Consider the following 17,586-nt stretch of genomic DNA (forward strand, 5'->3'; position numbering starts at 1 on the left):
TTGCTCTCCACTACTGTGATCATACATATTTATAAGGAGGAAAACATTAATGGTGTTCGTGAATGCAGCAGAACTAATCAAAGGTGAGAATGGTCTAGATTTTCTCTCTCAAAGATAACTTGTGGGTGTGTTGTGGACAGACCTGAGAATAGCGGAAGTTTGCAATGTAAAGATCAGTTCTTATCACAAGCCACTCATTAGACTTCACAGGGAGACCATAACACTGATATAGCCACTGGTAAAACTAAATTCTCTCTGCGATAAAGCTGTTAAAGAAAAAGATGCAAAGGGCAACAGTTTTATTTGACACAAAACCTACTGTATGTACCACAGGCATTATAATACACCTTTATAACTGGGGGTGGAAATCATTTGACAAAATATGTTGAATTTGAAAATTTTAAAAAGCAAACCTTTCGATTTATTTTATCTTAAGCTTAACGGAAAACATTAAACTCACTGTTCATTTGATAAGTGACGTATCTTTTTTTAAGGTATTTTCTCCCAATATTTTCTCTAACAATAAATAAAATTATTGGTCACTCACTCCACGGCTATTTGTGGGGCACTACTGGCTGCTGCGTTTCGCTAGCAAATTACACAGTCAATTCACTTCATAGTATATTCCTGCGAAAGGCATCTTGACATCAAATGCAAGGATTATTATTTGATGTCATCCTTCCAGAACACGCACACTACTGTCCTCTGGTCACAGCGAGAAACAATGTTTAAATTAGTTAAACTGAAAGAAATACAGTATGAAATGTTCTCACTCAAAAATGTACCACTCTATCAGATATAAATTTTATTTTATTTTCAATCAATCATTACCAGAGACAGATCTCGTTCAATTTTGCAATAAATTACAGAAGCCAGCTGGAAAAGACTGATAGCTGTATTGCATATTTTTGACAAATGGACTGCTGAATTCATTGGTGTTTTAATGTGAATATGAACACATAAGATATAAAAAGGCAATCTACCAGAAAGATACAATTACATTTTTACTGTTTAATCACTTTGGCTTTCAGTCGATGTTGTAATGGTAAATAATGGTCATATTTCATGTGTATTTTACACCCGAGGTGAATTACAGTCTTTATTCATCTACAATCATGATGCAAATCTATTAGAAATGTAAAATATATCTGATAACATTTTATAAAAATTTCAGGTCTTTTTCTGCCCGAACCACAAACACGCCTTGTTATCAAGGCAAAACATTAATCATGTAGTGAATGTCGCAATTGCAAAGGAGTCTGACTAATCAAGCGTGTCTCGGTTCTCAATCTTCTCTTTCAAGGATAAGACATGGGTGTGTTGTGGACTGAACTGAGAACAGCAGAAGTTTGCAGTATAAAGGTCATTTTTTATAATTATTTACTCCATACACCAGGGTGCACTTTAGACTTCACAAGAATACCAATAGCACCAGCAAAAACCCACAGATACTCCTCTGCCCAGAAATGTCTATACACTGCATCCAACTTCAAATTCAGAGCATTGTATTCAGAATTCCACAGCCATTAAATCCAAACTAAGTTCTGGCTCATCTTCAACCCAAACTGCTGCGTTGCTCAGTGTAGGCTAGCGTCCCAGCGAAGTGCCTTGTGTAAGGGGCGCTATATAAGCAGTGCCTTGGGACGTCCTCCCGACGTGAAGGGGGTTTTCCAAATGTTATCTTGTTGTTGTTGTTGTTGATGTTGTAAATGCAAGTTGTTGTTGATATTTAGAATACTTCAAAATGGATACAGAGGCAAACTGCTGGTGTGGGGGAAGGGGCTTGGGTAGGATTGAATGTGAATTGACTGGGAAAAAAAGCTAGGTTTGCATAATGGACATATAGCTTGAGCTAAGTAAGGATAATATCTTCTTTAACTATACACTACTTGAACGTCTGAAAGGAGAGTCTCCTTACACGTGTGAAGGTATTGGTAAAGAATGTTAACAGCAGCTTCTCTCTTGCATATTCTGCACAACTTTCCACGCAATATGTATTGATTAACCTGTAAAACTCAGAATAAAATCTCACAGCATTTGACTTGGCAAAGGAAGTTTGGCTTGCCATTTGCTGTAAAAATACAGCGTTACAAGTCCTGACATCAGGACAGCTTTCTGGTTGCCTTTGCGACTTTATAATAATAATAATAATCCTTGCATTTGATATAGCGCTTTTCACGTCAGGAGGACGTCCCAAAGCGCTTCACAGAACACACTGTAAAGTGAATTGACTGTATATTTGTGGGCGAACGCGGCAGCCAATTGCGCACAGCAATGTCCCACAAACAGTCATAGATTGAAAATGACCAATTTAATTATTGTTTTTAGTTTTGGAGGGATTATTATTAGGCGTGTGGAGTAAGGAAACTTGCCCAAGGTTTCGCCCTGCCTGGAATTGAACTCAGGTCTCTCACTTGCAAAGCGAGTGCTCTAACCACTGAGCTACAGGACTTTAACATTTAACAAGTAGGTTCTGCTTTGTTTCTGGAGTCACTTTGTCGCAGGAGCATTGAAGAGTCGAGACGGTGGTTTTCATTCAGTCTGGGTCGCACGTATTGCTTTGAGGCCAGGCAGGAACAGTGAAGATTAATGCGGTTAGACAAACCAAGCAGTAATTACAATGCAAGTGAGGATGACAAATTGACAGTCACAAGACAATCTTTCCTCAGATTCCCATGGTTTCAGATTAAGAACTCGAGTGCTCCCAACTGACTGTTTCCCTAACACAGACTGAAATGCTTTTCTTATTATAAATGATTTATAATAAACTCAACGAAAACTGGCGAGATGCACAAGGAAAACATTTTACACTCTTTCTTTGTAATCCATTTTGCTCGGTCACACATTAATAGTGTTGGATACCTCTATACTGAATTTATACTTCAATTGTAGTTGAGTACATTCAGACTAGAGTATTTACATGTCAATATATATATATTTTTATCAATGTATAAATATACTTTGACTCTGAGTAGATGTTGTAATGTAAAATCAAATACGTGACATCCCAAGCCCTCAGCTCAGCAATCTCCAAAAAAAANGGCCAAACGACTTCAAAATGTTCATTTCCTCAAAGATGACACATTTACAGAGATGTCACATCTCAGGCTGTCCATACATGCTCCACAATAAGGTATTTTCCAGATAGAGCTGCATGTTGTATCTTTTTTTGCGTCATTGCTGTTGCAGGCGCTACCAGAAGTTCGTTAAACAGTACGTTTCGAGAATGTAGAAAGCCCATTTTGTTTAAATTATGGGATAATGCTTCATCGATCACTTGCCATTCAGTTCCAGGCCAGGACTAAACACAACAGAAAGCAGAGTTGGTATTGACACAGCACCATTTGTCAGGGCAATATGAATAATAATAACAATAATAATCCTTGCATTTGATGCTTATCATGTCTTCGAGCCGTCTCAAGCACTTCACAGAATATACTGTAAACTGAAATGACTGTATATTTTGTAGGCGAAACAAGGAGCAAAGTACCTCAACTTGCAGGTAATGTATTTTCTTACCATTTTTTGTATGGAATTCGTTTGAGTGAGCGGAGGACATGGTGAATCATTTGACTCCTGTAGCAGTGGCTCATTGCTGGCGTACTGATGAGTAAAAGCTTCCTATTAGCTACGTTATTAAAATGAATTATATGAGAAATGGTTAAAAACGTATCGAGGCTCTTGGCCTTAAAATCCTACATATGAAGTCAGAAAAGCTCATTAAAGGTTAATGGGTGGATTTGACAGAAGATGAAGAATGTAGCGTGAATCTTTCAGCATTAGGATAATGGCCTGATTTGGCGGTAGCACGATATACAATAATAATAATTTTAGTAATCTTTGCATTTGATGTAGCTCTTTTCACGTCTTCTGGACGTCTCAAAGCGCTTCACGGAATACACTATAAAGTGAATCGATTGTATATTTATGGATTTGACTGTGCATTTTGTGAACCAAATAATTAATAAATAAATGATTTGAATAATAATTCATGCGTGAACTGTGGCAACAAGTCTACTATTAGGAAAAACAACTAACTATTAGGAAAAAGCCTTTTAAATGAACAGATTTCACAATCACTTAATAACTATTGATTAAAAAAAAACTAGCATTGTGTCATCACCTTACTCAAACCTTGTGAGGTTTGTTGGCAATCCATGGAGCTTTCTTCATTCTTAAATCCTGGAGGTTGATGTGTATGACAGGACAGGCTAAAGGCCATTGAGTGTCTGTGAAACTGACGAGCTTCCAACAAACAGGCAGGGAAGGATTTCATAAGGAGGTCTAAACCGAGAGACTGACTGTGATTTCAATTTAGCAAGCACGTACATTTTTTCTCCCTTCCCAACCCCCAGTTACGAAACTCGCTGACAATTACTGAAAGCTCTTTTCCTTATAAGTCGCAAAAAGATTGGACAGGAACAATATCAACAAACAAACAAACAAACAAGCAAAGAAAGAAAGAAAGAAAGAAAGAAAGAAAGAGAAACAACAAAGAAAAAAGTATAAATCCCAAAGAGGTGTGCGATCAAAGTTCCTTTTCGGTTGATGATTTGGGATCGATTGTGAAATGGATATCAGTGGTGCTTTGCTGTGGCTGCTGCTGTTCCTTGGTCTGGGATTAGTTTTGAACGAAGCCAGCGTTGAAGGTGGCTGTTTGGATTTGGCTACTTGCTGTAAGGGCAGAAATAACCAGTGTAACACCACTGGCTGGCGTCCTGATCGCTACCATGGAACCTGTTACTGCGATGAAGCTTGCAGACACACTCTGGATTGCTGTCAGGATTATGAACAGGCATGCCCAGGTAACTCACCGAGCTTCTCTGTTTCACCCTCTTGCACTCTACTGCTTTATGCTTTCAAATGTGCGTCTGCACCTGTCGATCTTGTGATCTGTACAAATATATTTATCCTATGCATATCCACAGGGTCAACATAAAGTCGTGATACCATTGCAATGTCTAATGAGTCTTAAAAGAAATGCAGATTTTTCTTTAGAGAATAGGGTAGATATCATGACTTTTTGGTCACCCTATATGTATGTATGTCTAAGATAAATATATTGTAAAAATCACAAGATCAACAGATCCACAACCCTGGAGACCTGTAGTTTAGTGGTTAGAGCATTTGCCTCGCAAGCAAGAGGACTTGGATTTGATTCCCGGGCAGGGTGAAACCTTAAGCAGGTTTCTGCCTTACTCCACACGCCTCTGTTTACCTCTGTTTACCTAGCAATAAGTAGGAGCTCGGTTGTTAGTCGATGACTGGATCGCTTTTCCGGGTTAATGATCCCTTAAAAAAATAATAATAATAATTTGGTCACTTAATTCACGGGTGTTTGTGGGACGCTGCCGTGCGCAAATGGCTGCCGCGTTTCGCCCACCAAATATACGGTCAATTCACTTCGCAGTACATTCTGCGAAAGCGCTTTGAGAGACGTCTCGAAGATGTGATGAGGCGCTATATCAAATGCACGGATTATCATTATTATTATTATGATATTTTTAAAATGTAACTTGACTGATACATTGCGCGAAGTGTTTTGAGACGGCTCCACGAGGCGATCGGGTCAGGATTGTCACTGTCTGATTTCTTCAGCCACCCCTTGCAAAGTGACTGACTGGAGCTCCTGGAGTGGCTGCGCAGAGCAATGCAAGAGGACCTACAGGGCTCGGCGTCGCTCTGTCACTCAAGAGGCGCAGAACGGTGGTGAGGCATGTCCACCCCTGGAGGAAAGAGCAGGCTGTGTGGACTATCTCAGCACCGAGGGCACAGCATGCAGGCAATCCCTTGGTACGTACGTCGTGTGTTATGTCCAAGAGCTTTGTGGAGCATTCATGGATGTGGGCAAATGCGCAGTGAATATGTCATTACAATTTATCTGCCAATCCAGTTCCAATCTGTGTGCAGATGAATTTCAAACTCTCTAAAGCCCACTTAAAAGATTCATTTAATCTTTTCATTCAACATGTAGAGGGTTCTACCTTTATGAAGACAGGCTATAGGAGCTCACAAACTATCTTGACCTTATATAATATTGTAAGTTACATTTTTATTGTTATTAATCATCATAGCAATAATGAGGATGAAGGATTGCGACACTGTGATTTTTCTTTTCAATCTGCTTTAAAACATGCTCTTTCGTTTGATGTCAAAGTAAATCTTGAGCGCAGTTAAGAAGTACAAATCTTTGTTTATATCCATCTTGGGCATCTTTCCCATGTTGTCACTCATGATTTGTATCATTGTGTTTCGCTGTGTACAGTCCCTGCATTAATTACCACAGGGGGGTATGGGAAAGCTCAGAAAAAGCGAGATATATTCAGTGACTACAAGGAGCCAGGGTAAGTAAAAGGTTACAGATTTGTCTGCCATATTATCATATAATTTTATGACACTGATTGAAATCATGTCTAATTACATTTTACATCCAAACAATGAAATCAAGGGGAAACCTTCTAACTATTAATCCCAATCACTCTGACTCATTACTGCTTCACTAGGTCTTACTGCTGTTTAGAATTGGTGGGTGCCAAGGCTTTGAAGTGAATTCAATTTGGGAAGTTGATCCAGTTACCATGATTAGGAATCCACACAGAATTCACATTTGGTAGTTTTGACTCAGATAGGAAATATTCAACCATAAACTATACAGTCAGTTCACTTTACAGTATATTCTGTGAAGCGCTTTGAAAAGTCTCAAAGATGTGTTAAGGCGCTATACCAAATGCAAGGATTATTATTATTATTATTACATTGTTGGTCAGGAAGTTCCCCTGGCTTAGATCTGATTCCTGTTTTACTTGGTCTGCTTGAACGACAATATCCATCTACAATACAGCAGTAATATTCACTAACTTAACACGCGCCATTAAATAAATAATTATTTTTTGCAGCGACATTCCTTTGCAATTTACCGACGTACAGGTTTGACTGTGTCCAGATAGTAGATTTTAATTCTTGACTAATTTACTGGGAATAAATGTTACCCCTTATACTTCGTTAGAATTAAAGCACTTGAAAGAATTTGAAACCGAGCTCAGTTTTAGGATTCTTGTCGAATTGTGTAACACATGTGCGTTTACAACTGTAAATATTATATGAGAAACCTGATAAGAAGCTGATCGAAGTAGCCTCTCCTCCCCTTGTCTGGCTTTAGTTCACATCTAAAGGAATCATCTTTATCCAGCGCCTTAATCATTTCCATTCACAAGCTGACTTCAGTTTCTTATTCTTTTTCTCTTTGAATCTGTAATAAGTGGGTTCAAAATTGATCGATTATTGACAAGTGTGACAACTATTGTGGGGCATAGTTAACAACAACGATGACGACAACTTCCTTATGGCAAATTTTATCCAATTCTGTAGATTTCTATCTCGGTGGAATAAACATGAATTTTCCCTCTCTTGCCTTTACCTTTACCCGGCAGGTACTGTGTGGAATTCCAAATCAAATCGTTGACTCAGAACTGCTTGACACAGAATCGTCCCCACACTTGGTGGATGCAATATCTTCGAGAAGGCTTCACCATCTGTGTTGAATGTCAGCTTCCTGCACTGAACTCTGGCATCCAGCGCTGTTCTGGAGATGGGATTGAGGCTAAAAGGTAAGGGATGATTTGTTTCATCGACTCGTGAAAATAACCCGTGGCTTGAAATCAACCAAACTCTTTGGACAAGTTTTACCAGACAGTTTCATTTACTTTTGCTAATACTTAATGAGTGTGCTTGTAATAAAGGTAAAAACAATTCATTTATATCATTTATATGGTTATATATAATCGGAAAGTCGTGATACCATTACAATGTCTAATAGGTCCTAAAGAAACAATGATATAAACATTTTCTTTAGGGTATATATCACACTTCTTGGTCACCCTGTACATAACTAGAGGCAACTACTCCAGCCTCTGGGTGATTCATTTTTGGGTGGGAGAGCTCAAGACGAGACTTTGCTTTTCAGTTCTCTATTAATGATAATGGATAACTGAAGGGCGGTTTTGAGGTTGTAAATTAATTATCTGCCTGTGAGACCAGTGGTACTCTAAACACTTCTAAACCAGCCTCCCTCACCCACGCAAACTGCTTGTGTTTTTCGAGCAGCTGTTCAGCCTCTTTCCAGGTGATGCCAGGCTGCAGAAGCTTCCTTCTCAACACTTGGCCTTCCACATTTCCCTTTTCCATTCAGACGCTCTTAATTACAAATTTGAAATAACATTAGAATCCATTGGAAGGAAAGGTTGAGTGGAATTTAATGGTCTTTTGAACGCGAGAGTTGTGAGCTCTCGAATGCGTGCTCATTTTGAATAAAGTGCTTAATTTATAATAATAATAATTCTTGCATTTGATACAGCGCCTTATCAGGTCTTTGAAACATCTCAAAGCGCTTCACAGAATATATTGCAAAGTGAATTGACTGTATATATTTTGTGGGTGAAACGCGGCAGCCGATTGCGCACAGCAGCGTCCCCACAGACAGTCGTGGATTGAGTGACCAAATCCCTTGGTTTCAGGAGAGCTCAGATTCATTCACATCCTAACAGAACGAACTAACAGAAAATCAAGCCTGATCCGATTTACCAAAAACAAATCAATAAATAAATAAATAAAGGTGTGGCGTTTAGTAGAAGGCGTGTCAGTGCTTGTGGCGGGGGCAACTCCTCATTGGTTTGACAGCTTACGGTCACCACGGCCTTGACGTGTAATAACGCTCACACGCATTTATGTTCTGGGTGCGTTTGGCAAAAAAGGAATTTGAGATTTATTGTGAAGGCCTGGACGATGAGCGCAAGTTTCCTGCAGCTGAATGTCGTCGGTAAGACAGAGGCCGTACTCTGTGGCTCCCGTCAATGTCTTCTCTCCCTCTACCCCCACCCTGGCTCTTTGTGAGACTCTGCCACTCTCAAGCGCTCTGGGACGCTACCCCGTGTGAAGGGCGCTCTATAAACGCAATTTGTTGTTGTTGTTATTATTGTTGTTGTTGTGAATGTGGTGGCAATGGCTGGTCTCACAGCCTGCCGGCCGCTCTCTTGTAACTTGGCCCATTCTTCATTCCGAGCCCACGCAGTTATTTCCAGCGCCTTGCCTGAGTTACGGTGCTGTCACAGCCGATCTTGATCCAGTCCACACAAGCGTAGCTTTCAGCTGGGGCTTTACTGGATAGATTTAAAAGCAGAAACACTGACTGATGTATTTTCCCCTTTCCTAGCGAATAACCTGGGGATCAAACACGGGGTCTCGCTAGTTTGTATTGATCAAATACCCAATGATTATGCTATTTGGGCAGCAGGAGTATTTAAGTGCCAGCTGTGAATGGTTTCAAGCCTGAAATACACATTGTAAATGCTCCCTGAACCTCGTGAGTGTGCTGTATCTGTCAACACACTGCTAAATATTTTGTTATAAGTAATGCATTCACCTCGAATGCTTCTATATTGCTTTAATGAATGACCCTAATCATGCCCAGAGGCTTTCCCTTCTCCATCACCGTTAATGGACATCCCTTCATTGTGTACAGCTGTTCACAAACACACACACACACACCATCGATGGGTGAACTTTTAGCCATTCTGTCTCCGCTCTCGAAAACTCCATCCTGCGATATATCTGTCTCGTCCCTTCAGTCGTTATCTTTAATGCCTGCTTTGAGACAATAACAACAACAACTCCCAGAAGTGCAAGGCAATGTATAAATGTTAATCGCTATAAATGTAATAACATACATTCATACACTTGGTTAGTTTCAGTTATTCCCGTGGAATTATCAATTTTCTTCTCTTGTTTTCTAACAGGAATCAGCTTCTTCAGTGGCAAGCAGTCGGTAGTCCTCATTGTAAAGGAACGTGGAAGTGGATCCGACAGATCAAATCATGTTCATGTCCTTCAGTCCACAGCTTCGTATTTATTTGAAGTAAATTTGTTTCACTCCAGAACATTTGCACATCACTGCTCTCTGCTGGCTTATGGCTCCTCCAGAAACCTGTGTTGGACTAATGCTCTTTGGTGCAATTTCCAAGTACATCGAATCATAGAATTATTCAGCACAGAAGGAGGCCATTCGGCCCATCGTGTCTGTGCTGGCTCTTTGAGAAGAGCTTCCAAATAAACCCCACTAGCCCTGTAAACTTGAACTCCCCAAATAATTATCTAATACCCAGTTTCCTGCCATCTTTCTGAAATGCTTTAACTTCTCCATTATTTCTAAACAAAGGCAAATGATACATTAAGCTTATCTCTTGGGAGCAGGGTGTCCCTTGTATTTGCTATAGTGCCTTTCCCGTCTGGAGGACGTCTCAAAGTGCATCACAGGATTTACTGTAAAGTGTAGTGACTGTGTTTTATAGGCAAACATATATAAACATTGCATTGGTCAAGGGGGGCCATCGGGACTCAAAGCACCCGTGCTACAATTTATACGCTGACGTCTTGTAACCATTATCTTTTAAAATGAATTTACAGCAGATTTTGTTGTCTCACCCTGAAAAATAAATTATGTCATGTGCTTAGAGACACCCTCTGCAGCTTTAATAGAAATCTGTGGGGAAGTGGAGCTCACTAAATCTGCCTTTGTGCAAATAAGCACTTTCCTGCCAACTTGCTTATAGATCAGCATGGGATGTGACTGCACAGGAGGTCATGCCTCATTTCACTTCTCTCAAGTGTCAGCTTTTTGACAGTAAAAGTGAATAACGATAGTGTGGAGAAGCTCATTCAGATAAGCCAGCTGGACGCTCTGAAATATCTGATCAGATAAATAGACTTTGGTTCAGGTTAAACCCACTGGTGAGAGGAGTAGGGAATGAGGAAATGACTGAGGCAATTTTAATGCCCTTTAAAATGTGTTTTAACGTGTAATTGTTTAAAAACTTTTCAGAGCACAATCTGTCATTATGTCTAGGAAAGATTAAACCTGCTAATTAAGATGCAGTCAGTGTCCAATATTCCTAAAGCACTCAGTATGTCCTTCCATGTTAAGCATGATAATATGTCTTTAATCCCCACTTTGTATTTTCCGAACTGCATGTATCAGAATAATGGACTAGACTCACATCACTCGGTATCTGCATCTGGCTTATGGAGGATGCACAAGCTTGAGCATTGCCAGGCACAATTTATTCCTCAAGAGAAGACCTTTTGCTGACTGCAAGTCGGGAAGCTACTAACACATACATTTCCTGAAGCTTTACGACACAATTTCATGCCTGGCCAATGCTACCACAATGAATGTTTGCCAGCATCGGCTGCCTTTATTGTGTTTGATTCATCAATTATATTCAGTACATAGCTCTGATTTAAAGCTATGGTATCTGTACATGGATTAATGCAATGCAGTGGGTGCAGTTGTAGAAGAAATGCCAAAACAAATCCTTGTAAATCAATACAATCGTATGGGTGGCTGCACTGGGAATAGAAGTTCAATATTTCCTGTAAGCCTCTTATTAGAGATGTCAAAAAGGTCTCAGTTGGATTGGATAGACACGTTTATCAAAAGTGCTTGCAATATCAGAATGGTGTTAACAAATTGCACGTGAACGATTGGATTCGGCGCGGGTTAAGTTAATTCAACATAGAAATAAAGCACAGGCCTTAAAATGGACAACCTTTAATTCGGTAATTCCAGCATTGAATGGGTTAAACATTCATGAAATACACATTAACTTGAAACACACATCTATCTTCACAACAGCAAGAAATTAACGATAAGTGCAGCTCCTCATTTTGTCACTTTTGATCGCCAATTCAGCTAAATCTGCAACATATATGCCTAGAATATGAGTTTAAATCCTTTCAGTTTTCCAGTAGAGACATTACATACTTTGATTTAACTTTTTTTTAAAAAGAAAATTCACCAAACACTGAAGCTACATTAATACATGTAAGGAAATATCTTTTGTTTGATGGCTGAATAAAATAGGATACCTATAAGTGCTCATAAATTTCAGCATTTGTGCAATCTGTGTGGAAAAAAAACTTTGCGGAAATGTTGGCAGCATTCCACATCATAGTTAATGACTGTCGACAGTATTCTCTCTGTGTGCCAGGTCTGCAAACAATTCTACATTGTAATTTCTTGAAACTTTCACTTTGGACAATCTCTGAGAGCATTACAGTGACATTGCCATTGTTTGAAAAGTGCCAGATACAGTTTTGCTCAACATTTTTAATTGGGTCATTTACTCAGACGCCGCTATGTGGTGCAACTGGGAATGACATCCATGAAATACTCCTGCAAAACAAGTCACCTTGATGGACATAATAGGGAATCATTCAGTTAGCCTGAAGGATGTGTACTGACGAACAGGGGAAATTCACAGCCCTGCTTATAATCGCAGCAAAATTAAACAATCCATGTTTAATTTTTGCAATCATTACAAAGAATATTTAGACATCGAAAAAGGTTCTTGTTTTACTCCAGTTGGGTAAATAATAATAATAATAATAACAATCCTTGCATTTGATATAATGCCTGTCACATTGGGAGGATTGCCACACCAGCAGCACTCCATTTGAGCGTCAATCTGAATTATATGAGATCAAAGTCCCAATGTGGGCCTTGAACCTTCTGACTCAGAAGTGAGGGCGCAAGCAACTGAGCCAGGATAACTCTGCAAAAAAAAAGCATGCACAAATATTTGCTTTGATGAGCATCTGGCTATTATTGATCATGAAAAATGTATCAGCTGTAAAGCAAGCGGGTTTCAAAGAATTGTATTTTAAAGGAGTTTTTTTAATATTATTGAAACGTAAATCAAATTGCAGTTTTGTATTTCTCTTGCAGGCGCTGTTATGAGGAAATTATTTTATGTTCTAAACCATTACAGGAATCAATTCACTAATTGAAATGATCTGCCTCCTCATTAGTTCAATGCCTGTCTGCCTTCCACTGGGAAAAGACTTCTGCTTTGCTCTGTTCCATTTAAATAAAGGCTCAGCTGAGACTGAGAGTTTGTCAGCTGGGAGACTGAGTGCACTTTACCTCCAGTGCAAACATTATACAATTGAACCCATACACAGCTTTGCTGATAACTACACTCTGTACACAGTAGTGGTCAGAAGCACAGTGTGGTGGAAATCTACAGGCCACCCATGTGGAAGTGACAGCTCTGGCATGATAGCAGAGTGTTTTTCTGCTTCTAATTGTATTCTTGCCGTCTGTTTTGCTAACGAACATAGAGGCGAACGACTTGATGTTTCTTCACAGATAGTCACATGAGTCTACCTTCCAGACACTGTGTATGGTAATCAGGAGTAGGAGCTCTAGCTGGTTTAGGTCTTACTAACCTAAGGGATGTGAGGCCATTTGTAGTTAACCCCCAACTGCTGTCTCATTGAGATCAGCTAACTATAGTTGGCCAGCAAATAAAGAGAATCAAAACCATAAAGTATCCTGGATCTCTCTCTCTCATGCTGACTTAGAAGGGAGTGAAAATAAGTCATTAAATTGTAGAAATAGACTTTTTTTTCTCCCTTCAGTGAGAGATGTTCTCTTCCCTTAGCCCCTTACTTCTGAAGAGTGGAGCTTTCCCAGTGTTGATGCCTAAGGCTTCTGATCTCACAGTGGAGCTGTCAAAGGGAAGCACTAAACAAGACTGGGGAAGGTAAGGTCTTGGCAACACCTGCTTGACTTCACTTCTTAATGAATAACTCATATAGGGTGTGTTGTTGGGACAGCAAATGGTGCATTGTACTCTCTGTGATGAGCATGTGAATGGAAGTAAAACAAAAGTCAAGGTATTTCAAAAGCAGCTGCCTGGATTGTGAGTACAAGGAACAGAAATGATACTTCTTATTTTTTCTTAAGTTCAGCAAAATGACCGTAAATAAAACCTGCATTTAGATCCTAACGGTTGCATTTATTTGAATGCATTCTTCAGCTGCTCCACTTTCTGTGTGGCAGCAAATCCTGCCAGTTCAACACCGGTTGAAACTAAGCTCGTTAATTAGCTTAAGACATAGGGAATTAGCTCGGTCGTGATAGGCAATTAATGCGGGAGAATGACAACGAAAAAGGGCCACAGCATTGTCGGTGTTTCAGAGAGTTTAATGTTGTTCTGTTTTGAATTTTAATTAACATATACTCTGGCATCATGTGTATTGGGGTGGGAAGTGCTGGACAGGACTTTGAAGACTCAGTGAGGATGGAATTACTGCAGAAAATGGGTGTCTAATCTGGCTGTGCAATCCGAGGCATTGTAGAAGGACTTTTCCACCCACGCAGCTCTACGCTAAGCAGCCTTGAACTTTTGGCAGCTGCAAGAATTACAACAGCATCGATGTGTAAAATGTTACCTGGCAGAGATAGAATGTTAAACATCCTTTTTTTTCCTTCCCTGTTATTTCCAGCTAGTCTCTTGCTTTCAATTTTCCCACATAGATTGATTGCATTACGATTGGGGATAAACTGTGCAAAAAAGGCAATTACACTTTGCTTGGCTCCTCTCCTTGGAGTCGGTTCAAACGGGGAGATCCTACTTACCTTAAGCAGCCCTCCCTGGGGATATTTTTAGACACTGTATTGAGTTTATTGACCTTGGAAAGGGTGAAGAGCTGAGTGAACTCAGCGGAATTCAAATCCGGAGCCACTTTTCCCACATCCAAGTGACGTTTCAACCAAATGAAGCCACCTGGGTGATCTCCTGTACTTGCAATGGAGTGGAAATTATGCAATGAGATTCTACCTCATTCTGCAGCTCCCTTTATAGGTCACAAAGGATTCGTCTGCTGAGCCTAAATTATTTGAGACCTTGCCTTTCAGTTTAAAGCCATCTCCTCTGTTCAACGAACACACTGTAAATTCCATTATAGGACATTGACTGTTCCGCTGTTATTGTGTTTGTATTCCCCCCCCTGCAGGTTCTGCTTCTGCCCAGATATTTTAAAGTAGTGCAAATCACATGAAATAGCGACGACTTCATTTGTTTCTTTTAATTCTCTTGTCTTCTGACTTTTTTTAAAAAAAAACCCAAGCAAATCCAAATTGTATGGCAAGCCACGGTACGTTTCCAGAAGAAAATTGAGGATCTCATCAGCTTGTCACTCTGACCGAGCAGGGAAAATACTAAGGCGCAAAATGAACCCATTTGCTTCTTGATCCACCCTTAAAAAAAAAGAGAAAATGTAGTTGTATAGCAATGAAGTGAAATTCAATAAAAGAAAAGAAATAACTTGAATTCCCAGTTCACTTCTGCACATATGGTCAGACTCCAGCAGATGGCACACAGTGTCTAGAGAGCCCATTACTTGGGAGATCAGTTAGTTTTACAATCACATAATTTATAAACTTACTAAGCAGTTATTAGGTTTTAATAATACAATAAAAATTGTACTATTGCCATATTCCCTATCAAATAAATAGTAAGGCTGATATTCAGGAAGAAGATATTTTTACCATCATTTAGGCACCAGCCTGGATTAGTTGGTGACACTCTTACCTCCGAGTTAGAAGACTTGTGTGTTCAAGCCGCACGTCAGGACTTTGAACTCACGTTAACTGTAGCCTGACACTGTAGTTCAATGTCTGGGGATGTGCTGCTTTATTGGAGGGTCTGTCCTTGGGATAATACATTCCATCGAGGTCCCTATCTGCCTGTTTAAGGACTTTGGAGCTCCTCGAAAAGAGAAGGGAGTTCCTCCTGGTGCCCCCACTTTCACCTACAAAATACATAGTCACTACACTATGAAGTAAAATTCAGTGAGGTGCTTTGAGATGCCTTCTGGATGTGAAAGGTGCTATATTAAATGCTGGGAGTCACTCATGTTCTATGAATTGGGTTGATTCATTACCCACCTTGCATTCAGTTTTTAATCTTTTTTTNATATAAAATGACAGCTATCGAACCACCTTCGCTTGTATCGTTCCATTTGACATAAAGCCTTATAACGTCTGTGAGACGTCTCAAAGCACTTCACAGAATACACTGTAAAGTGAACTGACTGTATATTGTGTGGGCGAAACATGGCAGCCAATTGCGCACAGCAGCGTCCCACAAACAGTCATGGATTGAGTGATCACATTTTTACTTTTATTTATTTACCTGACTTTACACCTTCGCCGTGAATTTGAATGCAGCTGTTCTACAGCACAATCAGAACTAGCTTCTCCCACTCACCAATGAAGTACCTGAGATTAATAGGCTAACAGAGCTTAATCATTAAACCTCTCCAGTGAGCAGACAATTGTAACTTGGTTTCTTGGTCCTGAAAAGCTATTAGTATCACACTGTGCAGTAGATGCAGCGTAAGACCTGTACAAGAGTCTTTCAGAATATCTGCATTTCATGATCGTTCGTTCCTTTGCGAGGACTATGGCATTCATGTCAGTTGAATGGTCGGGCGCTGGTCAACAGATATAATTGGCGTTGCTAATAGTTGTTCATACGGTTTGCTGGAGTCTTTGTTTTTGAAAGATAGCAAGACTGGTAAATGTTGAAATTGTGGTGTGTCAGGTGACGAGCGTAAAATAAACTCGCGCTCGGGAGCAAAATGTGTCATAGAAATGGCACGTCCTTTGTGACCGATGACTGATAAAAGCTTCATATCTGCTCAGCTAGGCTGTAATTGAAAATTAATATGCTGCAGCGCGTCCCTCCCAGCACAATCTCAACTCTCTATAGTCCACAGCATTGTAATACTAATTCTGACACAATGTTCAAAACATTCTGGTTTTGCTGCAGAGTTCCCTCACAAACGATAAGGCATTTCTTATTCCAAATTACTTTTGTAGCCGTTGATATTGTGAGATATTGTGGTTTTAATCAATGTTTGTCATTTTTTTTACGAATCTAAGCTCCAGCACTCCCTCTAATCCACTGTCTCCCCCTTCTCTATTTGCCTTTAAGTTCCATCTACTTCTTCCGCCGCGCTCATGATAATTTTCTCCTTTCCGTCTTAAAACAACAATAACTTGCACTTATATAGTGCCCTCCACACAGGTAGCGTTTCAGAGCGCTTAACAGGGCAGAGCCTGACTCTGAGCTGGGGGGGAGGTGACTAGAAGCGCGGTCGAAGAGGAGGTTTTCAGGCGGGAGAGAGGGGACGAGGCGGAGGGATTGAGGGAGAGTGTTCCAGAGTTTATGGCGTAGTGGCTGAAAGCGCGACCTCTGATGGTGGGGTGGAGGGTGCGACGGACGAGCAGGAGGCCGGTGCCAGTCGAGTGGAGGCGGCGGGTGGTGGATTGCGGAGTGAAGAGGTCGGAGAGGTAGGGAGAGGCCAGGGAGTGACGGGATTTGAACACAAGCGTGAGGATCTTGAAGTCGATCCGTTCAGTGATGGGGAGCCAGTGGAGCCTGAGCAAGAACTGGTGAGATGTGGGTATGGAGTAACTGTGAAGCACTCCAAGTTGTTATCCTACATGAAGGGTCCTATTCAGCAGTGCTAAGCATTATTGGCTTATGATTGTGAACAGTATAAATAGAACCTTGAAGGTAACTTTTGTCAGAAATATCGCTTTGTGTTTCTTTAAATCTCCTTTCATCGCTGCAAAGAATTGGTTTGCGGAGAAGTTTGGTAACTGGATGCCTGTAAGAAAAAGAACTGGCTGCCTGCCAAAATAGGTTTAAAAGGAGAAGTGAGCAACATGAAACACCC

The 17,586-nt window shown here is 40.2% G+C and overlaps 1 protein-coding gene across 1 annotated transcript; it reads left to right on the forward strand.

The window, feature by feature from the left end:
* The first annotated feature begins 4,499 nt into the window (after window positions 1-4,499).
* si:dkey-7k24.5 (somatomedin-B and thrombospondin type-1 domain-containing protein) lies at window positions 4,500-10,924 on the forward strand. The gene is made up of 5 exons (XM_007911367.2): window positions 4,500-4,805; window positions 5,599-5,793; window positions 6,266-6,344; window positions 7,431-7,607; window positions 9,792-10,924. Exons 1-5 carry the CDS (start codon window positions 4,571-4,573, stop codon window positions 9,907-9,909), a joined length of 804 nt encoding a protein of 267 aa, XP_007909558.2. The 5' UTR covers window positions 4,500-4,570; the 3' UTR covers window positions 9,910-10,924.
* The last annotated feature ends 6,662 nt before the right edge of the window (window positions 10,925-17,586 follow it).

Source organism: Callorhinchus milii, unplaced genomic scaffold, assembly GCF_018977255.1.
Source record: "Callorhinchus milii isolate IMCB2004 unplaced genomic scaffold, IMCB_Cmil_1.0 Scaffold18, whole genome shotgun sequence".
Classification (NCBI taxonomy): Eukaryota; Metazoa; Chordata; class Chondrichthyes; order Chimaeriformes; family Callorhinchidae; genus Callorhinchus; species Callorhinchus milii.